General features: G+C 40.4%; 1 protein-coding gene across 2 annotated transcripts in view; it reads right to left on the reverse strand.

Annotated features, from left to right (window-relative positions):
- Window positions 1–4,710: 4,710 nt before the first annotated feature.
- Window positions 4,711–25,701, reverse strand: part of LOC121878905 — a 99,771-nt gene continuing 78,780 nt past the window's right edge. The window contains exons 17-32 of one of the 2 annotated variants that reach the window (XM_042385343.1): window positions 20,352–25,467; window positions 19,884–20,052; window positions 19,145–19,390; window positions 18,488–18,620; window positions 18,018–18,332; window positions 17,626–17,841; window positions 17,149–17,340; window positions 16,716–16,918; window positions 14,110–14,181; window positions 11,912–12,080; window positions 9,831–10,647; window positions 9,488–9,591; window positions 9,081–9,245; window positions 8,495–8,633; window positions 7,976–8,089; window positions 4,711–6,576 (exon numbers count right to left, since the gene is read on the reverse strand). In XM_042385343.1, the coding sequence (XP_042241277.1) occupies window positions 6,536–6,576; window positions 7,976–8,089; window positions 8,495–8,633; window positions 9,081–9,245; window positions 9,488–9,591; window positions 9,831–10,647; window positions 11,912–12,080; window positions 14,110–14,181; window positions 16,716–16,918; window positions 17,149–17,340; window positions 17,626–17,841; window positions 18,018–18,332; window positions 18,488–18,620; window positions 19,145–19,390; window positions 19,884–20,052; window positions 20,352–25,467 (8,211 nt within the window). In that variant the 3' untranslated portion in view covers window positions 4,711–6,535. The remainder of the gene's footprint in view (window positions 6,577–7,975; window positions 8,090–8,494; window positions 8,634–9,080; window positions 9,246–9,487; window positions 9,592–9,830; window positions 10,648–11,911; window positions 12,081–14,109; window positions 14,182–16,715; window positions 16,919–17,148; window positions 17,341–17,625; window positions 17,842–18,017; window positions 18,333–18,487; window positions 18,621–19,144; window positions 19,391–19,883; window positions 20,053–20,351; window positions 25,468–25,701) is intronic. The other variant, XM_042385344.1, reaches the window with a different exon arrangement.

Genomic DNA, 25,701 nt, shown 5'->3' on the forward strand with positions numbered 1-25,701 from the left:
ACAAGGCAACTTCTCTAGGTTGATGTTGTTAAGGCTGTATACATTATAAGTATTTGTTCTTCCAATATTAAGTACGCTGCATTTGCTGGTGTTGAATTTCATTTGCCATTTTTCAGACCACCCCTGCAGTTTATTTAGATCCTCCTGTAATGCACTTGCATCCTGCCCTGAATTAATTTGCCGCCCTATTTTGGTGTCATCCGCAAACTTGCTTATGTCACTGCTGATCCCAGTATCTAGATCGTTAATGTAGATTATGAACAAAAGTGGGCCTAGTACTGACCCCTGAGGAACCCCACTGGTTACACGGCCCCACTCAGATTTAACACCATCTTCGCTGACCCTCTGCGTTCTATCGGTGAGCCATGATTTTATCCAATTTAAAACTTTCCCCTCGATACCATGAGCCTTAATTTTTCTCAGAAGCCTCTGATGCGGTACTCTGTCAAATGCTTTGCTAAAGTCTAAGTAAATAACATCGTAATTTTCGTCATTATCTACTACCTCGAAGAGTAAGAGTCCATTCTTGATGTCACTTTCCGGAGCCCTGGTAATCAGTTTTGTTGCAAAACTCGCTGTTAATCGTTCCGCTTTGGTTTGGAGAGATGTGAGACCTGTCTCCATGTGTAAGTTTTCGATTTTTGTCCACATACAGTAGATGAGCAGTGGAAGCGCGTGGGTCGGGAGTAACTGCGACATGCGTCTTCTCACAACTACTAGGGGTACTGTCCAAAACTAGTTTTACCAAAACTCTTAAAAAAAAACCCTCATAATTACTTAACCACTGACGGTCACCAGCAGTATATTTGCCTTTGCTGTTTCTTTAACTTTAGAAAATTAGTTACTAGAATTAAAATAAGCACTTACCTGCGTCTGCTGTTTCCCATAGACAGGTAACGTGGTACTGTAGTGGTGTATAGTTTATAACTGGCAAAGGTGACAGCTTCGCTACCAGGTAAATTTGTTTATTTTCTAATATTCTGGTTTCTAAGCGTGCGCAGTTCTTTTACCTTTATCGCATTTTACCCTCTATTAATAAGGCTAAAAACGTGATTTAATGGCCTATATATTATGCTAGACTATTTATAATAATCTAGACTTTATTTAAACTAGTCATACTATCATATATAAATATTTATACACCTGTGTTAAAAACGTTTATGCATTCGGGAACATCTTTATTCTTATGATTTTTTTTTGTATTTTTATAAGTTAGGAAAGGTTTTTAAAGGTTTGTTTTGTGTTCTTTTAGTATTTTACCCTTCATTTTCCCTCTATTTCAAATACCTGCCCACTTTGAACTAATATTGTTGGTAATTGGGGGGTCATATCAATTTAAATGCTCGAAAAATTTAAATTTCCAATGGAAACATAATAAAATAAAGTATTTTTCTTTCTCCCTATATAAGACTCAATACATAAATTGTTGGTAAGCTTAAGTCTGCTGAAAAACTCTAGTGTAATTGCAGCTGATCTGCCTGTACATGTCACTTTAGTGTTAATAAGTACCCAAATTTTCTCCCATGTGACCTGTCACATGGACTACAACGTGTGTTTTGTCAACGCGAATTGGTTATAACGCGATTGATGAAAAGGGGAACGCTGTTTGTAACACACAACCTTTGGCAGACAAGTGTTGGCTATAACGTGATCCCCTCTTCACCGTGGCGCGGGGTTATGCAGTGTTTACAGTTCACGTTCGACATCACATGTTCAATTGATTCATGTGTTTTGTTTGTGAAGTGTTTTTTGAGAGGTACTCTATAAATTTGGTTCTTTTTTTTTTTTTGCAAATTTAGCTGCTACCCATAAATAAGTAAAAATAATGTTTCACAGTGCAGACTAATAACGGTTTACATCAGCGCTCTCTCTTTACACCCGCGCGAGTTGTGTTGAGTTCTCTTTGGTGTCCTCCGTGATTTATGCTGTTTTCTCCAATTTTGTTGTGTTAGCCATGAATATGGAAAGACAAGGTAAGAAGAATGTTTCCAAGAAGCGTTCTGGTGATTGAATAGTCGGTGGTGAAGTAAAAGAAAGGCTATATAACACTTGAAGAGAAGCTCAAGATTGAAGAATCCGCAAGTCCAGAAAACTGTGAGGGCAAACTTTTCGGAGTGAGGGTTGTAAACTCTTGGAACAATCTACCAGAGAGTGTTGTGACGGCACTGAGTGTGAGCTCTTTCAAGACAAGACTTGACCAACACTGTAGCGGGTTCAGGTACATTCAGGAGCCGGTGCATGCCCAGTACCTGCCAACAGTGTGTGACAGAGACGTGACCGATCACCCAAGTGGCCAACGAGCCGATCAGTGGCGAAGAGGATAAAAGTAAAAGATGTTATTAAGCGTTTTGAACGTAATGAAAGAACGTAATATTGTTCGTGCAACGGGAATAAAGGAGTCTACGTTACTCACCATTAGAGACAATACAGAAATTTTGAGTAATCTGCACCTCACCCGATTTTCTCCATAAGCTCTCTTATTTCTATTGCGCTAGGTTTCACAAGAACGCAACTATCGCGTTGTAGCAGAAATGAATGTACTTCGTCTTCAACACATTTGCCCATACCATGGCAGTGTCCACTGCAAAACAGTGAAAATGCGTCATTTTTAGGATTATATTCTATGAAAAATCGGCGATGGGTTTGTCATTGATAATTACCTTGAACATTTACTACTTTCTATGTATTAGTAGTGTTAATTATTTTCTTTAAAATGTGAAGTATTTATATTCCAATGATGAGTTTCATTATTTGCCTGCCTGTATCTAGAGAGTATGGAGAGTGGTAGACCACTATGGTATGCCAACTGGACACGGTAAACGACTGGCCTGTTATCTTCTTGAATCCCTCGGTCACATCTGATATACACTGTTGGTAAATACAGTACTGTACTGGATATGTCCTGCTCCTGAGTGTATATAAAGTTTTGAATCTACACCAATTTTGGTCAAGTCTGCTCATAAATGACTTCACACTCAGTGCAGCTGCTTCTTTAATGGGCTGAGCCTACAGTTTATGCAGGACCGTCCTGCAGCTAATTAAAAAAGACTATACTTTACAGGATAATTTTGTATTTCAGGTAATCTCGCGAGATTTCACATATCAGAACCAATCTTTTTTCACGCCATATTCATGTCAGGATATGACATAACACGGTTATAACATCGGAGGAAGCCCAGCGACACGACCAACATCTACCTGCCTCAACCCTTCATTTATTATTTTTTTAATTTTTATCCTCTTCACCACTGATCGGCTTGTTAGCCGCTTGGGTGATCGGTCTCTGTTATGCACTTTTGTCAAGTACAGCCTCTCTTCGACTTACGACAACCCGGACATACGATGGCCATGGTCGTATAAAATATTTTTCACATTACGTATTTCGAGCCCCAACGTTAGTGATTGCGCTGTGTACTGACAAAATTTTCGTTTGTAATCCCCTTTAAAATGGCTGGCAAGAGTAAAACTGAGAGTTCTTGTGGTGCTGAGAAGTAAGAGAGACACCATTTTAGAATGTCTATGTTTTATTTTTGCCTTTTCGACTTAAGACCTGGTCGTCGGGACGGAACCCCGTCGTAAGTCGAGGAGAGACTGTACTAGGCATGCACTGGCTTCAGAAAACTGTGAAGGCAAACTTTTTCCGAGTGAGAGTTGTGAACTCTTGGAACAGTCTACCAGAAAGTGTTGTGACGGCACCGAGTGTGAGTTCTTTCAAGACCAGACTTGACCAACACTGGAGCAGGTTCAGATATATTCAGGAGCCAGTGCATGCCCAGTACTTGCCTACAGTTTGTAACAGAGACGTGACCAATCGCCCAAGCGGCTAACGAACCGATCAGTGGTGAAGAGGATAAAAGTAAAAAAGTGAACCTCCTCCAGTGCTTGTCAAATCTGGTCTTGAAAGAGCTCACGCTCGGTGCAGTCAACACTGGCAGATTGTTCCAAGAGTTCACCCCTCACATTTTTCTGGGCTTGCGACTTCTTCACCCTTGAGCTGTGACCCTTTGTGGGGCGAGTGTCTGTCCGCTCCAGGTAAGTGCACTTGACTGAGTAATAATAATACAGTATTTATAATAATAATTAACGATTTATTGAAAGAGCATGGCAGCCGGAAGGCTGAAAATATAGTTACATAATTGGGGAATGGGTCTCTTGATTGACAAATAATATACAAGTAACATATGTGATACAATTATGGTATATAATGAATTGGTGGGGAGAAGGTCATACTACAGGGCATTTCAACATAGTGACAGTGCAAAAAGGCAAGATTGACTGGGAGTGAATACACTGATTGATTACAAGTTGTTGATAATTTTTACAATGGTTGGGACTGGGCTGTTCTTATAGCGATCAGTACATGCTCGTGTGGGCTGGATGCGGTTGTGGTGTCGAACAGCAATTTGCGGACGAGGGATCTCGGGTGGTAGTAGGAGACGGTGTCGAGGATGGTGCAGAAGCTTCTCATCAAATTTGCAGATGAGGTCGTGGTGATGGTCAGAGAGAGCCGAGAGAGTCAGTGTGTTGATCCCTTTGAGATGTTTATACACTTCAATTAGGTACCCCCTTGCCCATCTGTAGTATAAGCTAGGCAATTTCAAGTGCTCCAATCTCTCAGGGTAGCTGAGGTGCCACAGTGCAGGTACCAGTCTGGTGGCCCTCCTTTGGACATTTTCAATCAACTGACAGTCCCTAGCATATCTCGGGGACCAGACGGGGTGACAATACTCCAGTTGGGGAAGTACCTCACTCTTGAAGATTGTTACCGGGGACAGACCATCTAGATATCTAAACGACCTTCTTACAAGACCTAATAATGTAGTTGTCTGATTCACCTTCTCGCAATGGCCCGAGAACTTCAACTCATTGTCAACATACACACCTCGGTCCTTTTCACATTCAGTCTTTGTAATGTCTTTCCAGGGCACCCTGACTGGTTTACCAACAGTCACTTGTAGGATGTTTCCCAGACATAATGGGCATAAAATGTTCACAAAACTCATGTCAACACCGGTAGCAAAAATATGAAGAGACCTACCATGATACAACGGACATGAATCTTGGCGGGCTACTATATACACTTTGAGATGATCGCCGATTGACTAAGAGGATGTAAACAACAAAGATGGTGACGGACTTTATCGTCGGTTCTTTTTCACTAATACATTATTGATTGATTTTTACTTGAATAAAACAATAAATACTATTATAGTGTGTTAATGCATTATTATACAGTACAGTGTATACTGTATTGCCTTAATGAAGACTTGTCCACGATAACTCTATTACCTTACAGTCTTCATCTTGGGAGTATTGTTATCTAATACAGGCATGGAACTTAATCTTTAAGATACAATTTATGAAGCCTAAAATTAAAAGGAACAGCCATAAAACAAACATTTTTTTTTTTTACATATTTCAATTTATTCATGTATGTTGTAAGACTTACAGCTTATATTTGTTAATATTACAGTATACAAATATTTGACATAAATTCAAGTTTATTCACAATCTTGAGCAGGACAGAGAGAATGTCCTTATAGAACAGTTTTTACAACAATAGTGTAGTTTGTATACACAGAAACTGAATGGCATAATTTGGAATGTTTTCCCATTCACACATTACATTAAAGTAAAAAATAAAAAATAAAAATTCTATTGCATTCCCCAAAACTTAACAATATTTCAAAACTGTATATTGGTACAGCTAAGAACTCAGATATCATTTATTCATGAAACCATACATCAACACACACGCAACATGTCTTAATCATTCATATATACACACAAGTGGTCTTTAAACTGTCAACTAGTTAATAAATAAATAATGAATGGATAAAAAAATTTAAACTGCAAAGATTATTTGAAATTTCCCGAGCAATTGAAAAATGAATATACAATAAAGATTCCCAAGCACAAAAAGGCCACATTGTCTCACACACGTACAACAACCTACTACAAAGAACTCACACACAAACAATTAAGACCCAACTAATCTCACACCTGAGTTCAAGAATATTAACTACAAATAATGGTGTAACACAGATGAATGACAAGACACGCTCACCCTTTTCTTATTCTTATTTTCAAACATGAAAGGTGTGTGCTGTGACTTTACATTCCAGTGTTGCAATTAAAACTTTGAGGATTATAATACATATCTCATGACTTGCAAATCAGTTCTGTCTTTACAAATGAGTTACGTCCTTTTGATGGATATAAGAGGACACTGTGTTGGGTTAGCCAGGGGCCCAGGTGTGAATATTCTAGTACATTACCACACATTAGCCACTGTCTAACCGTGGTCAGGTCGAGCCACGTTCAAGGACAGGCACCATTCAAGACACTCCTACCGGTTGGTGATATGTAATAATGAGATAATGCCATATTTCAAAGCCAACCAACCATTGGAAGCACACCTATAAACAAAATTTGTTTTCTATCTCACTAGACACATCAAGTATAAGGATGACAAAAAGCTAACCAATTAATGAATGTGAATGTCGGATCATGACATCATAAACTATCTAGCCAATCAATGGGCTTGATCATCACTGTCACCTGTCTCATCTTTATCTGTAGAGGAAAAAATCAAAATGGAACATGAAGAATTAGAATTATTATGATTAAGAAACCTATTGAAGTTCCTGTACAGTATTCCCCTTTTTTTCACAGAACAAAAAACACCAAGTTCAGTTATTTCACTGTGAAATTAGATTCTGAATAACTACCAGGAAAGTTTTAGGTCCATACCCTGAAACTCTTAAGATCCCCAAAACCATTGACAATAACCACAGGACGTTTGTGATAAAATTTTCAAGAATATAAACTCCAGTAACCACATAACACTATATTTAATTACTGTACTTTTATTATTAGGGAATAAAAATAAGATGAATATTAAAAAAGGACCATCAACATCATATTTCTCGTTGAATCCTATTTTTCAATTTCTTCATGCATTAATTAACTTGTTAATCATGAAGGCCAAATAACAACATGAAAATGTATTTCTTATTTTAACATTTATAATGCATGCATTAATTTGGAAGCCATACAGCTGATGCCACAATAAATGAGACATTCACATTCCATAAAATAAAATTTGCAAAGAAAAATAATTTCATGCAAATGAATCTACAGTATAAAGGATCATGCTGTCAGAAACTGTCTATTCATGCAGAACAAAATTATGGCATTTGTCTGTTGTCTGGTCAGAAGGCCACGATGCAGTTTGGTTTGTGACTTGGTGGTACATTATTAACATTACACTGGACAAGATATGAAACCACAGATGAATATTGATATTGGCAGCTGAGGCACAGAATGCAATCCTTTAATTCATATGAAATAAAGAAGCATATTCTATCCTTTACAATGATACCAACACCCGTGTGACAAATTTTTTTTTTCAAGACTGAATATGGCAGAGTAAGAGATAACTCGGTTGCTCTTAGTTCCAGAAAAAAAAGACTCCTGAGACTGTCAGTTTTATGTCAAACTGTACACATCAGGCAAGGAACACTAAGTGCGTATCTCAGTGTCCTAGTACAGTTATGGTAGTGTCGAATATTCCTGTCACATGTTAAGCTTTTAGTCAGTCTTCTTTTTATATTAAGGCAGTTACAGTACATAATAAAAAACTAGATATACTACAGTATAAATTATCATAAACAATCTAAAGCATCTTTGACACATGCATATTATTTAATACTTATAATACACAAGTTCATGCATTTTTTCTCAGACTTACACGGAAGCTGTCATGCAGCTCCTTCTCTTGAGTATTATATCTTTTATAAAATAGAAGTTTTGCAATGTGCTTTTTTTTCCATGCTTGGTATTCAGTGTTCAGTTTTCTGTACATGTTCATGCTGGTATTTCAGCCAACTTTTTCAATATATTTTCCAGTCACATCCATGCACATACTTGACTTCATACCCTACAGAAGCATCGGGTTCTCAATCATCCTCACCTTTCTTGCCTTGGTAAGCGTGCTTGCGGAGGCGGTCATACAGGTCCTCCTTGTTCCCGTAGATGGAAGCGTTAGACCGAGCCAGGCTATTTCCTGCTCCGTTCTGGAACCCGGCTGGTTTGGGGAGGTTAGGTTAGTTAATGTTCATACTTACTATGGCTATATAGTTAATAGAATGTAGAGTGTATTATATTCCTATTAACCTCACAAAGCACTTATCTTTTTTAAGACGAGTATTAAAGTAAAGCACAATTACATTTCAATGTTGCATTATCATTTACTTGCTATGCTCAGTTGTACAATACTGGTAATAAGTTAAGTTTGTCTATACTATTAATGACTGAATGTACTATAGAGCATTACAGGATAAGCCATACATTAAGAAGGGCTCATATTCTGGAATTTGTCAAGTGCTGAAGTGCAATGATAAAGCTTAAGTATGAGTTTAATGTTTCTTAGATGATGCTGTGGATTAATTTAAAGCATGTGGAATCGGTGTGGGATGGGCTCAGGACGTACTCTTCATATAAGTCTCGTTGTAGAAGTTTGGCATCTCCCAGGCATCTTCTTCATCATCATAATAATGAGCGTAAGTTGAATGATGGGACGGTGCGATGCTCTCAGCATATGGGGCGGGAGCTCCATAGTAGAAGTTAACCTGCGAAGGAAAAGTGTGTGTGTGTGATTTGGTTCTTGAAACATTTTCAATAGTTTTCACATAGTAATTCTGATGCTTTTAACCCTATATGCAATGATAATACATACATGTGTCTGCATGCATTCTTTCACATTTGAAATTTCCTGCACTTCATTCCAACCCAATATGGCGGGAGATTAATTCAATGGCAGCCTGAAGAGTTGCAAAATAGTAATATATGCATTGTAACATTTCTGGCAAAAATATTCTGAATGGTGTGAAGCTGAAAAACATACGGTACTGCTATAAAAATTTATTTAATCGCCTCATGCTCTTTTAATAAACAACATCCTACATAAACTTTGTGATTACTCTGATTTAGGTGTCCAGAAACCCCTCGTTACTCAGGCACTCCTTCCACCTTTATTAAGAGCTGCATGTTTATTTACAAAGTAATCATTCTCTCACCTGTGACCCATTAGGATCAACTGATGGCTGATTGGGGAAGCCCTTCTTGGGCTCGCGTCTCCTGGTGGCACGGATACAGATCATCCATACTAGCAGGACGATGAGGATGAGGAATACAACAGCACCAGCAATGCCTCCAGCAATATATGTGAAGTCACTCTTAACCTGTGGGGAGAGATGAAAAATAAAAATATGTAAGTACAGTTTTGCGTACAGTACTCTATTTCAATTACTAAATTTTAAGGGGAAATGTCAATACCTGCACATCATTATTTACTATAATTCATAAAAAAAATCTCTGACTTTCAACAGAGGTCAAAGTTATCAAGAAATCCCATTACAATAATCAAAATACTTTATACTGTACATTACTCATGGTATATAAACCAAAAGTGACATAGACTTACCTGGCATTTACTGCCAGTGAAGGATCCAGAGCAGGTACAGAATGGTTCACCATCGTTTTCCTTCTTACACACACCATTGTTCTCGCAGAAGTTGTCGCACTTGTCTGAGTGGACAAACGACATATCATTAATATACAAATATTATTTCTTTACTAGAATTATAAGTTACTATGATTATATTGTCAATATTATTACCAGTGATGTTAATTCTACTAATACTGATGCATATACAGGTAAATTATTTCGAATTTCATGATATACTAACCCATATAACTCATAACATTTTCACCAGTGATAAGCTTCCAATGGTACATACCGTAGAAATGAAACCGAGTCTACTCACCGGAACAGTGTTCTCCAGAACCATTAAATCCAGGTTTGCACTGACATTCAAATTCATTTGTTTCAGAGATAAACAGACAGAGAGCATTGGGGTCACATAACATCTGTTCTCCGTGTACTTCACAAGGGTTCGAGCACTCGTCAACGGAGGTAGCACCAACGCCATGAGTAGAGGTATCTTGTGGGCATCCTATACAAGATGTCTGGAGTGCTTCTGGCTGGTAGGTACCCTTAGGGCATGTTAAGCATTCATACAATGAGTTGGAGTTGGAAAGGAATGTTCCAGCAATACATATTGGCAGTGAGCATTCTTCTACTGAAGACGCACCAGGTCCTAGAGTTGTGCGGCCTTGTGGACAGCGAATACATGCAGCATGGATGCCCTTTGTACGGTAGGTTCCACGTGCACAAGGTTCACACGGACCTGTCATACCTAGCTGGAGACCCGACTCGCACTCTTCACGGCATGCAGATGGTGAATCTGCTTCTTTCGAGCGTGTAGTGAGGCCTCGGTCACACCTCTTGCATGAAAATTTACCCTCTTCAGACTGATAAGATCCATAGCCACAAGACTGACAGATGCCTATTGTCTCATCAAAGAATCTCCCAGCAGCACATCGTTCCTGGCAGTCTTCCACTGCTCGTGACCCTGAGGTTTTGGTGACTCCCTGACGACCGGCACGCTGAGGACATGGCTTACAGGCAACCTGACCCATTTCATTCTGGTATGTGCCAGACTCACAGAGCTTGCATGATTTGCTTTCAAGGTCATAATAAGTTCCTGTTGCACAGTCTACACATGCACTGTCAACCACAACCTAGAAAAGTATTAAAAATTTAGCACAAACTGTTCTCACCTTCTCTTTATAAGGTATATAATGTATGTGCTATGTTCTTTCTGGCTGGTTGTATTGTATTAACAGAACAACAAATCAGATTTTAATTATTTTTGCACAACTTAAATATATCCTAGTACTGCACTGTATTGTACAGGAGGTCCACGGGTTACGTTCTTAAGTTGGATTTGTACGTAAAACAGAACATGTGCTATGTGCATCCGTACTTACAGAACAATGTTTAAAATCCCACTATAACATAGCCTGTCCCTATATACATCTAAAATCACTTAGTTTTGGAGGAAAGAAGAAACAGAATGACAAAATACAGTACTATATGAAAGTAAAAAATTGGTCATCAGGTAAATAAAATACTGTAAATTTCAAGTTTAACCCTGTTCGTATCAGCGGGCATTCACAAGTTGGGGACCCCTTGTACTGTATCTGAACTTGATCCCTCATTGTTAACACCAATACAATACAGTACTAGCATCTTGCCACTGTTGAGTCTGATGCTGATAAAGGAATATTAGTTACATGAATACACAAGAACTATATATATATATACACAGTCAACCCTCGCTTTACGCGTTTCCACGTTTACGCGGTACCCTGCCGAACACGGAATGCTCACTTTCCGCAGTGTGTGTACCCTTTTACGCGGACAGCGGTGCGAGCAGGGTGTGCACAAGGTCGCCCAGTCATCAAAACATTACCGAGTTCTTCACCCACCACAGCCGGCCCAAGTCAGTGATAGTGATAAGGATAGTGAGGATATGGACTTTGAGGGGTTTGACAAAGAGGCCCTGCAAGCCTCTGTGGTGGATAGTGATACAAGTGATACAGGTGGGGGCCAATAATCTGCCCTCTGCCTCGGAACCAACCCCCCATCCCCGTGTGCCCAGCCATCTTTTCTACGAATTAAGTGTTAAAAAACCTAATATTATTGATATTTCTCTTAATTATCAATTGTGTGTGCATACCATCATAAAATTAAGAAGTTATTTTTACTACAACGTAGGTATTGTCTGAAAAAGTGGAGTTTGGGGGTTGGCCCGGTCTTTATTTCAATTAATCCCATATGTTATGTTGTTCACTTTATGCGGGCCGCCGTGGGTTCAATTGACCGCGTAAAGTGAGGGTTCACTGTGTGTATATATATATATATATATATATATATATATATATATATATATTTTTTTTTTTTCCTCTATGATTGATAAAAATATAAGAATGAGAGACAGACCTTGCCAACAGGACAGGAATATTCAGAGTTGAGATCCAGTGAGGAGGGATCTGGAACAACATTGGGAAGAGCATCACGAACATCAAACTGATCCTGCTCAAGGATAATTCCTTCTATCAGGCGTCGAACAGTGGATTCCAAATCTGAGTTACTGTTCTGCACAGGATCACTGTTGGAAAATTCAGTCATCAGTCTTTGCAATGTAATGAAAGTGTGTGTGTGTGTGTGTGTAATTGTCATCATGAATCGTATATAAATGTGTCAAGTGCTTTTATATATCTCAAAGAATACTTGAAAAAATATATCTGCTTAATGAAGGGGTATATTAGAGAAACAAACTTGTATGCACTGTAATTCTGTATGAGAAATTCAAAGTGTAATTCAGTGCTGATGTAAAAATAACTACAATATATCAGATATAGGAACAAGGAAGAGTATATGGCATTTGCATGAATCACAACCCTAAAATACACTTACTGTACTGGTAATAAAACATAGTCGATGTGGCAAGCACTGACCACTGGCTGCGTGTTGGCTACAGCATAACAACATACAGATACTTTATTTAAACAGAACTCTGGCAACATTTTTGCAAGATTACAATGGTTGAGTCTAAAACTGAATGTGGTTACATATAAATTTGTGTTTTATTAGTTCTTCTCCAGCAGACAAGGTTACTTGCAATGTTTAATATAATATTTGTAACATAGAATCAAGTTACAAAACACATACTATACAAACAACACTACTACCCATTCAGGATTCTGTAACCTTGCTACCCACATGGCACGTGCAGGCATTACAAACAGTGCCGTGAATGACAAAATCATTTGAATCTATAGTGGCAGGTCAACTTCAAAGGATTTATAACCATTCGTGGTAGTGTTGGCAGCACCCACAATTGCCATCTAAGTAACGAGGTCAGTAACGTTCAGAGAACTTTTATACACAAGTTCAGCTCCAGCTGTGTTGTGTTGTTCAGATGTATGTTACTTTGGTTGGGCTAATGACCATAGAGTTTGTGTGACTAATATACTGTACCACAATATGACATCAACTGTTGTGAATAAGCAAAAATATTAATTTGTACAAATGCCATAGACAGAAAGATACAGTATTTGGTTTCTGTTCTAATATGTTTATTAGAAGAAGATAAGTGCATTAAGGGAAATATGCTTAAGAAATCTATGAAACTACAACAGTCTATCTATCTATATCTTGTGTTCCCAGTGGAGACTTTCCTCTTGTAGTGGCCACCTCATGTGGACACCAGGCACCTTCAGGTGTAGGTGACACCAGGACCACTTGGAACATTTACTGAATACAGTAATTCTACATGATGATTTGGCTGTTACACAAGGGCAGCAGTTGCTGCTTAGAAAACCGAAGCTGCTAAATTATCTTGATGTAAAAAAAACAAAATATATGAAAACTGATGAAATTACTGAGGAAATATTATGAAATGTAGTTAGAACACTGCATCTACATATACAATTCCTAAATACCTGTACAGTGTGATGTTTTCACAGTAATTTTGTAGCTTTCAAATGTTTTTACAAACTAAAAAATTTAGGGAAATGTTTAAGAAAGTGTTTAAAAATATTTAAAGTAGAAATATTTAAAGTACCTGTATAAGCATAAATCATTATTTAAAAATTAAAGAAACTATTCATAGCAGATGGTTTCTTTATAAAGCATATTTAAAGATTAATAAATATTCATACTGCATTTAACTGTACACCATTACTAATAACACCTGTTACCATTTTATATCACCTGTTTAACACTAAGACACTACAACACCTGGTACAGTGTCCATCAACCCTTTAAGGAAGCACAATACAGTTTACAGTACTAACCACACACCAACACTAGATGTCAAGCTTGGCCATTATATTGTACACCCTAGAGTAACAGTTTTTGGTGAAGTCCCTTCCCACAAAAAAAAAGCCTTAAAAACAACCTACAGTGTTAAGCTTCTGTTTTCTTGTAAAATTAATTTATGGCCTGAATCTAGCAACCAATGTAGAAGCAAAGCGTGTGGCACCGGAAAGCTCCAGATACATGTTTTAAAACTTGTGAAAGTTTCTGTGGTAAATAGTGGAGAGTGAGTTTAGTATTTCCAGGTATTAATGGATATTACTATATAGTAGTTAATGATGGGTCGTTATCAGTGATGACATTCACAATAATCTTACTTCTTGGCAGGGAATGAGACTTTCAGGTTATACTGGTAAGTCTGATCTGTGTCCCTCTTCCACCGGGAGTCGCTGGGGGAGGAGCTTCATTAGGTGTAGATAGTCAATGTTGAGTTCTCATGGCCAAACAATAATAGGCCAGAGAATTCTTCCAGTGTCATTTTACTATTAAAACTAATCTACTTTACTTTCCTGTAGTGTTTTGATTATTTTTATATTGAATTATGTGTTTTTTTTTATGAGAAAAACATCTTGCTGTTGCTTTAGGAACAATTAAGTCTCAAGCACATGTTAATATAACAATAGAAGCACAAACTGATATTTAGTTCTAAGATCTTCAAGCTGTCCTTAACATTTTGACCTTAACTGCAAATTACTAATATCAAGTACACAAAGCTGGTGAACTTTACACTTTAATTATCATAATGTACATCAGTATACCTCAACAGCAATTAACATTTGTAACATTATGCAAATTACTGCATAATCATTTATTTACCAGTACAGTAAATTCTTATAAAAATAGTAACAATAACAACTGTTTTTTCAAGCATACTGATGACATATACTACCGTACATAATATTTAAAATCAGACATTAACAATAAACACTAGGCTGGATTTGTCGGCATCATCAGTACTGTGACTGTCCTCATGGCCACAACTCTCTATCTGCTAATATAAACATTGTAGACCATCTCAGTGATATTCAACATGACTCGTACTCCACACTGTCCTTTTATATTTTCTTCATTCTACTTTTACTGTACCTGTCTGTTCTTGATTTTTTCTGCCCTCCCTCTTCTGTTTACAACCTTATACTGTACAGACTTCATTCACTTCAACAAGGTGTTATTTTTCTTACACATTAACAGATGGTAACTACTGATATTCTTATGATACTCAGACACAGGTTTTGAGAGTTGATGTTGGGGGAAGCTTGTGTATTTTCACCTCTGTTTACGAGATGATGTTCTGTCACTTGGAACTTTATACTAATAAGGATTTACTGCAAAATTATATGGATGTAACACATTACTACCCATTATATCATCAACTCTCCCATTAATATTTACAAGAAAAAAAAAAAAAATACCTTTCCTCAACCTCACAGCCAACCTCCCCTTCACCACCTTCCTCACCTGTATTTTATCTTGTATATTAAATTCAATATTAGGTACCTGACTTTAAATATGTGTGTGTAATTTCCTATAGAATCATTCTTGTACTATAATACAGTTTCAGTTAGTTGATCATATCCCAAACAACCTGCCATCAACCATTATTACAGCCAGTCATTGGTCAAAGGTGACAGATCATTTCTCCCATCAAGTCTAAGGGTTGAAGTCCAAGCTAACCCTTGACATTGATGTGGCATAAATTAAAAAGATTATTATGTACTGAACTTGTCTTCCATTGCATCGCCAGCCTTGGAGAAGGTATAGTACTGGGAGGTGGAGGTTTACCACTTAAGGTTGAGCTGAGCAACTGAGTCCTGGTGCTACAGTAGCGCGATCACACACACCTCTCCTTGTCCTTCATCGTCCAGCAACAAGCATTTAGTCCAGCTGAGAATACCCAGCTCGAGGCCAACAAAGGGTTACAGTATACAAATCCCAGTTAAGGATGTTGGTTACAGGCTGACTTGAGTTTTCCTCTGGGAGTAAAGAGCCTTAATACATTATTAGCTATTCAGTGGGTGTTTTTTTGGTCTACATTTCTTGACAAAACCCTTCAGGGGGTTGTTGTTTAACTGGAAGGGGCTGGATTGTCTTAATGAGAACATTAAGGTTTTGATTGGTTTACAAAACTAACAACTCAAAAGGTCCACCTCATCACTAAGTGGTGCCTGGACCAGGATATAGTGCAGGAAAACTATGTTGTTGAGGTAGCTTTTTCTTATCCCCAGTGTGAGGTGCAGGTGTTCAGTAGCACCACTGTCCTTTATTTAGTTGGCCTTAGAAACATGGGCCTCCTGGAACCAACAGCAGACTATATATCAAGTGATCCTGGGAATCTCATTTTATAGAAGAGTTCTGGGGCCCCTCCCTCCTCTCTTAGGTTTTATAAGGTGAGGCCTGGTGCTGGAAATTTGGTACGGGACAGTGATGGACAAGGAACTGCCTGCATCTGTCAGTTGCTGTACCATCAAAACTCACTCACCTCCACCTTAGCAGCTTCAGTTACAACCTGTAGACTCAATGGATGAAAACACAAGTCTCCTTTACCTGACTCGGGTATAAAATGGGTCTTCCAGAACCAATCACTGTCATCATAACTGCATAGTGTAATACAACTTTTGTCATTCATAGAGGTGAACACACACATTAATCACCTACAAAGCCAATCCTGTTAATATACAATCACACACAAATCATGCAAAACATCATGAGACCATGCAACCACTTGATGAATAATGTGACCTGTCTGGTGACAAGATCTTGGACATTAACAGTCACTTCTCTATATAAGTTGTGTTCAATTCACTTCTTTGAGGAAAGTAGAGCTATTATTTTCTTTTATTACTACTGTACTCCTGGAGTATAACACAATAAGGCAATGACCAGGTAATTAAAAGTTACAGAAGCACAAAGATCAAACACTCACTTTACAGAGGGGAAGGTGATCTTCACTTCATACACGTCGTCAGTTTCATCCCCAGCCTGACGTTCGGCCCTCAAACCCGCAGTATCACGAGCTAGACGGTTTCTACGAGAGCAGTCAACAACTACATCTAGACCGTTGCACTGTCCCGTAGAGGCGGCAGTGTCGGTACAGAAATTCCACTGTGAGTTGAGCTTGTTCAGCGCCTGAGTGTAGGAGACAGACACACCATGTAACTCAAGTCTCTCTATATAACTCTGTACTGTACATCTATCTAACTTCATGTCAACCTTACTTTAGGCCCAGCTAAATAAGGTAGAGTAGGTGGTCCTGATTCTTATGAGACTAATATTTTTCATATAAGCTAAAAAAAAATTATGCATTCCTATCATGTTTTTACAGCAAAGATAATGAATGATGTCATTGCAAAACTCACAATCCTTATTCTTTCGCTGAGCACATTCTGACCAGCTGCATTACAGATAACAGAGGATGGGAACTGCATGTTGATGTTGAAGACCCTCTGGGCAGGGGAGGCAGGGGAGCAGGCAGGGTACACCAGTGGGTAGAAGGGATCGTGGGTGGGCCTCCAGAAACCTTCAGCACCACACGTGTAGAAGTCGGGTATCTGGCAAGTAATATCCGCGTGAGTGTGTTTAAAGTGTGTATAAATACCGAGCATTATCGATAAAAAATGTCATGCTGTGAGAGCCAAATACGGTTTTATCTACTCGTATATTTATATTTTCACCTTTTAAATGTCTTGAGGTTTTCAATATAGCAGTCAAAACATCTTACTTAATATGACTCAACAAATTTTCTGTACTAACACCATTGATGGATCTTTCATTAAGACACCATGGCGATTATCACTCAAATCTAAATTCCAATGTTTTTTTTTTTTATTTCTTACCTTGGTGGAGAACTTGAGACCATCGTTGCACTCAATTTTGCAAACCTTGAAGCGGCCACCAGGACCCCAGTCAGAGCAGCGCTGGACTCCTCCTACAGGATCATCCAGTTTAGGACAGAACTCCTCTAGGACGTAAACCTTGAAGGAGCAGGTGGCCGAGTTGCCTGCAGCATCATAGGCTACGCTGGCAACATGGTAGGTACCCCAGGTAAAGGCCTGATGAAACAAAATTCATAACAATAGTTGTGTATAATACTGATTGCTTTACTAATTGTAAAATAAACCCGTAATATTTTCCCTGTACTGTTTCTAAAATGCGAGTGTGGAAGTGAAGCGACAAAGCCTGTACGTCTTCCCATGTTATACGTGTTTCATGTATATCTCACACTTACTTGTCCTGGAGAGTAGCCGGACTTGTCGATGACCTGTTCAATACCGATATTATCAGAAAATACAGGCTCGTCCCAGTCAACCACAGCGGAGCCATTACGAGTGATGACCCAAATGTCTCCGGGGCAGTGATCAACGCGGGGAGGAGTCTTGTCTCTCTCCAGTACGGAACAGTCGCCGGAGTAGCCGGGAGGACACACGTACTGGCCACAGGTGGACGGCCCGATACGCTCCACGTTACCGCTCACCATGTCATAACCTGTCCAGCGTAGCAGCAGGCCATCAAACATAACCGGAGAGTTCATGCATGACCGAACCTACGGAGAGATATAATGACACGTTGAGCTAAAATGATGTAAAGAATTAGTAGAATAAATAATAATAACCCGAGTCTCAAGTACAGTGTTACCAGAAGCTTTCAATAATATCTTAAATACTCCGTGAAGACCAGATATGAGTAAATGTTCCTCACCATCTTGGGGATCTCTGTGCGGAAGTCAAGAGGACGGTTCCAAGCATTGAGGCGAGCAACACGGCCGTGGAAGCCTCGTTCATGGGTGTAGCCGGAAAATTCAGACTCAACTGAACCAAGGGTCAACCAGGCACTAAGGAAATATTTGTTAATAATATTATGTACAGTATAAATTTCAGAAATACTAGGCACATTTTCTAATCTTAAAAAGGGTCATTAATGTAAGCATTTGTTGGTTTTGTCAGCTATAATGGTGAAACTGCCATAATTTTTATTAATGTTGTACACATTTGGTCTATGTACAGTACTGTACATCATATACCTGCTTTGCCTATACACATGCTGAACTGTATAGCTGTATTGTCTATATACATGCCAAGCCAATTGTAAATGTATGTGTGACAATTTTCCTGAATAAATATCATTATTAATGATGCAAGATCCATTTATAATCGTTGTAAAATAAACCTTTAATTTCATTCTTTAATTCATCATGTTTGTGTGGCAGATACTCTGATAATGATGAACAATCTCATTACCAGAGAGATGTTTGATGACTAGTCTACAGTATATACTACTAATCTAGAATACACACTTGCAAACCTGAGATGATGAAGTGCATTATAATAACAACCACCTTATGCCTGATATACATACTACATGGGCAGCTGGCGTCCCTCGGCAAAGCCTTCCACCTGAGCGACGACCACAGCATCAGTAGTGAGGGTGAGCATGCCAGTGATGCCGTCCCACACGAGTGCCACGTGATGCCACTGGCCGTCGTTAACTGGGATGTTGGGACGGTAGGTAACAAACTCCTTCAGGTCTTTGAAGAACTCAATAGCAATACCTGCGTTGGTGGCTTGGAGCATCACTCTCTTGTCAGATGGCACATAAGGGCTCCTGTTGAGACCATTACATCAATACAATTATTTTTAACATCAAACCTTTACTCCATTCTGAACAAAATGAACTTAGATGGGTTCACTATACTCTACTCTACTGTATTTGCAATAATTATACAATCTATCGTACATAAAACTACACAAAAAATATGTAAATAGAATAATATAATTTATGTACAGTCAACTACTAAAGTTCGTTCGCCTGTACCACGAACCATGAGATAAAGACTCATGAACCTGAAGCAGTAGACTGATAGTTTATTCTGTCTATAAATGCTTTGGATTCACGAGTCTGAATCTCAGGGTTCAGGGAGAGAGGCAAATGGACGTTAGTAGTTAATTGTACAGTATTTAATTTGAATTATTACTTTACTGTTCCATAAAAAGATTAGCTAATAATCCTCTTACCACAAACATTGAATTAAAATACTGTAATACATGAAGCTGTTATTCCTGTACTGTACATATAAAAAGTAATATAAGAAACTCACGAGACTGAATAGAGCGTAAAGATGGTGCCAAGATCATCAGGGACGGCAAACTGTACCCAGAGTGCCAGAGTGAAGGACGTGGAGTCACCCAGCATGAAGGGTGTTGCCAAGGAAGCGCTCGATGCTTTGCTCTCGTCGTTGATGTACAACTCATAGTCGATATTGATCACTGTTGAAAGATGTGCAGTTTGTCAACACAGCATAATACTACCCAAGACTGACAATTTGCTCATCACCAACACAAAGAGATGCATAAATATAAAAGACAACTTGTTTACAAAATACTGTACTGTACATTACTGTATATTTCAACTGCAGTACTGTACCTACCTACTACAGTACATAGAGACAAGAAACAGAACAAGTTGTCAGCAGCACATAGCTTCTGTTTATTAAGCTGTTTAACTTACAAAAGAGGAATTACCATGTAAATGAAGTTTAAGGTTAAAAATAAGTTCTAACACTTACCCTTCCTGCAGTCCTCGCCAGTAAGGTTGAATGGACACTTGCAGTAGAAATCATTAGTCAGATCAATGCACGTTGCACCTGGTGGGCAAGACGTTGGTGTGCAGTTGATAATGTCCTCGTCACAGTGTCTGCCAGCATATCCAGGAGGGCACACACACTCGTAGCCAGCGCCTCGGTCAACACAGGTGGCGCCATTCTTACATAGGCCAGCCTCACAGGCATCAAACTCAAACTGACATCCAATGCCGGTGAAGTCTTCAGAGCAGGTACAGTTAAGGCCGGAGCCATAGTCCTGGCAGGAGGCGCCGTTCATACAAGGATTGCCAACACATCGTTCAGGAGTGACCTGACACTTCTTCCCATCTGTTCCAGATGGGCAAACACAGAAATAGTCTTCAAAGAGATTAATGCATTCAGCTTTGTTGAGGCAAGGTTCAGAGTCACAACCACCAATATCTTTTTCACAGTGTTTGCCAGTCCATCCTGGTCTGCAGGTGCATGAGAAGTCTGCAACACCATCAGTACACAAACCCTCATTATGGCATGGGTTTTGGGCACATTCATTAATGTTATTTTCACAAAACTCACCATCATAGCCAGCATGGCATTGGCATTTGAACATGTTGTCAAGATCCAGACATTTTTTAGTACCAACAGGATTGCAGGGATTACTGATGCATTCATCAATGGATGCCTCACACTGCAAGCCCAGAAAGCCAGGCCTGCACTCACACATAAAACCATCCAACTTGTCAACACAAGTGCCACCATTCTGACAAGGTTCTGAGACACAGTCATCAATTGTATGTTGACAAGTTTTTCCAATGTAGCCAGTGTCACATTCACAGTGGAAGCCATTAACTTTGTCAACACACTGACCACCATTCTCACAAGGATTTGGGGAACAATCATTAATATTTACTTCACAGCTTTCACCTGACCAGCCTGGATGACAGATACACTCATGATAAAAGAATCGATCTCTACAGATGCCATTGGCACATGGAGAAGACTGGCAGAGGTCAACCTTGATGTGGCAACGTTTTCCTGTGAAGCCATTTGGACAATCACAACTGAAATCATGGGTGAGGTCTGTGCAGTTTGCTCCCAATAGACAAGGCTTGTCAGCACAATCATCTATATTCACTTCACAAAGACGTCCTTCCCAGCCTGGCAAACACTCACAGCGGAAGCGACCTTGTTCCAGTGGTACACAAACAGCCTCATTGGAACATGGGTTACCTTTCTCTGTGCAGGGATCAACAGTGACGTTACAGCCTGGACCAGTGTAGCCAGAGCGACACAGACATTCGTAAGTATTCTTCCCCGGGTCATCTTTACACATCGCTTGGTCAGGGCAAGTACCTTCCACACACTCACTGACTTCATCTTGGCACTGAAATCCACTGTAGCCTTCAGAACATTCACAGCGATATCCTTGTGGCAGGTCAATACAAGTCCCAGTATTATAGCAGGGTTCTGAGGCACATTCATTAATATCAACATCACAGAACCTACCAGTGAAGCCAGCTGGGCAGTAGCACTGCACTTGGTGCTGACGTGCTAGACAAAGACCTCCATTTTGACAAATTCCTGGAGTGCATATCACAGCTAGACACTCCTCCTCAGTTTGTGATCCTGTATCTAGTGTACGATTACCTGTTGCACACTCAAAACAAGTACTGCGACCTTCAAGGGGCTGATAGAAGTTGAATGGGCAAGGTGCACATGGCTCAAGACCTGTGTCAGAGTAACTTCCTGGCCTGCACTTCCTGCGACACATCTGCTGAGAGGATGTGGCAGCCACATAGGTAAAAGTCTGTGGAGGACATGCTTCACATTCCTTGAAGCCATCAATAGGAGGACCTTCTGTGTAAGAATTGTGTGGGCAGTTGAGGCAGGGCACTAAACCTGTTGGGGAGTAAGTACCATAGCCACAGACAGGAACACAGTCCAAGGTGGACTTGCTGCCCTCATTCCTGGTGTATGTACCGGGTGGGCAACGCTTGCACGCACCTTGGCGACTCTGATCCTGATAGTATCCCTTCATACATGGAGAACAAGTCTTCTCATCCTGAGGAGCAAAGGTGCCGGCAGGGCAGTGAAGACAACGGGGGACTTCAGCTGTCACTGTGTTGAGAACTTCACCGATGTTACAAGTGAATCCTCGTGTAACATTAGAGCCAAGGGCTCTCATGGGTGGACACGAGTTGCCAGCAGAAGACAGGTCGAGGATGGGCTCAATCACAGCTGAGGTTGAGGGCACACTCAGGTCAAAGATGAGTGACAGTGTAGAGCCACAGTGACCATAAAGCATCTTTTGCTTAACTTCAGGATTAAGACGAACTACATAGTGGACTTCCACCACATTCTCTTCTGTAAGAGCAAGTCTGGTGTCATGGAACATCACATCAATAGCTACATTGATGGCAGCAGAGCAGCGACTAGACAGTACACCATTGAGACTCTCATAGTACTGCTGTAGGAGACTCTTGTACTGGTCGAGGCAGGTGGACTGTACTGCACCATTGGCACGGTACATGACAGTGGCCACCACGTCATAGCTGGCCTGCTGGGTGTCCTCACTTACACAGTCAGGTACAGCTCGGCTGGGTTGCCAAGACAACTCTGGGGTACAAGTGAAGGCCTTGGATGGCATGTTGTCTGTGAATCTGTATCCTGCATTACATGTAGCTGAACATTCACGATTTTTACCTTCACCAGGTATACAGTTTAATCTACCATTTGCTGGTGCCTTTAGTTCCCAGTCGACACAAGCTGTTGCCTGAACAGCAACTTGGAAGTTACAAGTGGCTGTGTTGCCAGGCGGGTCTGTGGCAATAACACTGACATTCACATAACCTCCAACTCTGATGAGAGCAACCTCAGGCATCACTCTCAGCTGGTACTGTCCACTGTTGTCACTTACATTTACGCTGGACAGTGTGATGGAGGAGTTGAAGTTGACGCGGTAATTTTCTTGTTCCTCAACCAGCTCTATCACATAACTCTGTGGGCAGGTGACTGAAGGAGGAATGTCGTCGGGGACAGTAATGTTGATCTGACATATGGCAACATTTCCATCAAAATCAAATGCCAGATATTCAACCATCATGTCTTTAAACACGTGCACAGGTGGACGGAAACCGGCCGGGCGGATCTCTGTGCGGGCGATCATGCCCGAGTTGTCATACGCAGTTGGAACTGTGAAGTTGACATTCTGGATGCCATCATCTCCCTTCTGGACAACAATGGGATTGATGGGACAGTTCTGGAACTGTGGTGGTTCATTATCAACACATAATGGGTAGCCCATATCATAACCAAGAAGACGGTTCTCTGCTGCTTCATCCTCACAACCCATCAGTTCAAACTTAAGACAAGGGTTCTTATCATAGCTCACAATACCGAGGATAACAAAGCGTGCCGTCACCACGGTGGGTAGTGTGATCATCGCCAGCTCACCATAGTTCCCAGGATCTCGAGCTGTGAGATTAAAGTTAGGGAAATAAACGATGTAATTATCGTCTTCGTGTCCTTTATAGAAGAAGCGAATTTCAGTCGGTCTTCCAACGACATCATTTGTAATGACGCCTTTCACTAAGACTGCCTTAATGCGGTGCACTTTTCCTAAGTCTACGGTGACGTACGTAAAGGCTTCTTGCTGACCGCACCAGCCTGTGGCGGAGTTCAGACGAATGTTATGAGCCTCATAATTCCCTCTCTGAGACGTGGCGTTGATGGCAGAAGCTGGAATCTTCCCTGAAGCAATACCAATAGGAGCAACAACACGACATTCTGGTTCACGGATGCAGTGAATGGGTTCATCTGTGATGGGGATGTAACCTGGGCGGGTACACTCAAACTTCACCTCAGACCCCTGCTCATAACTTGAAGCAATCTGAATACCCTCAGGTGGGTGGCCTGGGTCAGAACAAACAGGACCTTCACATCTCAGGTCACCAAAGTCCCAGGTTGAATCAGCTTGACATCTAACTGCATTATCATTCCTGCTGGTTTGGCCAGCCAGACTAAACGTCTCTTCACAGCCAAAGAAGAAGGATGACTGATACTGAGTCTCTAGAGTGAAGCCGTAGGTAGCGCCGGGCGTCTCTGCTGGTTTGCCGCAGTCCACACGTGGGCACTCGGGTGTAATGCCCGAGAGCCAGTAGTCTGCAGTGCTAGGTTGAGGATCATACACACACTCTCGGAATTCAGATGTCAATGTATTTTTCAGTGGTCTGCCATCTTGGCTGCATGTAATTGTTACATTTTCTTTGAATGGAATTAAATGAGAGTCTGGGTCAGCAAAATGCACTGACAGATGCTGTGTTTGGTCATTCTGCAGTGGCGGACAGGATGCATAGCGACACTCGGGCAAGGTACCATTCCAGATGCCATTACTAGTACACGTTAATGTTTCTGTACCGACCATAACATATCCGAAGTTACACTGGAATGTTACCAGGTCCCCATAATGGTACATCTCACGAGTGTCAAGCAACATTCCATTTTCTGGAGACTCTAAAGCTGGACACATCTTACGTACACAAGTCTTATTCAGGCGATAAATGTCGCCGTCTCGGAGACCGGATTCCGATTTCTCGATGTAAAAGCCAGCCGTTCCATTATCTGTGAAGAGGTCGTATCCAACATTACACAAGCAGGAGAAAGAACCCGCAGAGTTGATGCAGCGTTGGTCACACCCTCCATTACTGTCAGCACATTCATTTACATCTATACAGTCTTGACGTGCACATCCCATAAGTTCAAACTTGAGGCAAGGTGCTGCTTCATAATCAGCGACGTTGAGGCGAATGTATCGAGCTTCTACAGGAGTGGGTAAGTTGACGACTGACAGAGACACTCCGGAGGTGATGCGGAACTCTATAGGAGATCCTCCGCGGTTCGTGTACTCTCGGAACACGTCCGTCAGATCATCTGTGTACTGTAGCCGAATAGATTTAGCGAAGGCAATCTGACCATCCGTGCGGTCGACGGGTTGGGTGCGGAAACCAATGATGACTGTAGGAACGCGCAGGTCAACCATCACCCAGTTGCGGCCTGGCTCGTGCTCTGCACCACACCACCCGAGCTGAGAGTTCAGACGCACACTCTGTAAAAGAAATTGAAGAAGTCATTCTTACATTCTATCTAGTGTGTTTAATTATCCCAGAATAATGACAGAGCAATAAACATAAAACATTATTAATGACATTAACATAAATTAATAAATTGGGACACACTCCTCAATGTATATGCGATTTTAATAGAGAATAATCTGCAACATGAAAATTACAGCAGAGATTTTAATGACCTAGTGATGATAACCATACAGTACAGTACAGTA

This window comes from Homarus americanus, unplaced genomic scaffold (genome assembly GCF_018991925.1).
Source record: "Homarus americanus isolate GMGI-L3 unplaced genomic scaffold, GMGI_Hamer_2.0 scaffold24057, whole genome shotgun sequence".
In the NCBI taxonomy this organism is placed as follows: domain Eukaryota; kingdom Metazoa; phylum Arthropoda; class Malacostraca; order Decapoda; family Nephropidae; genus Homarus; species Homarus americanus.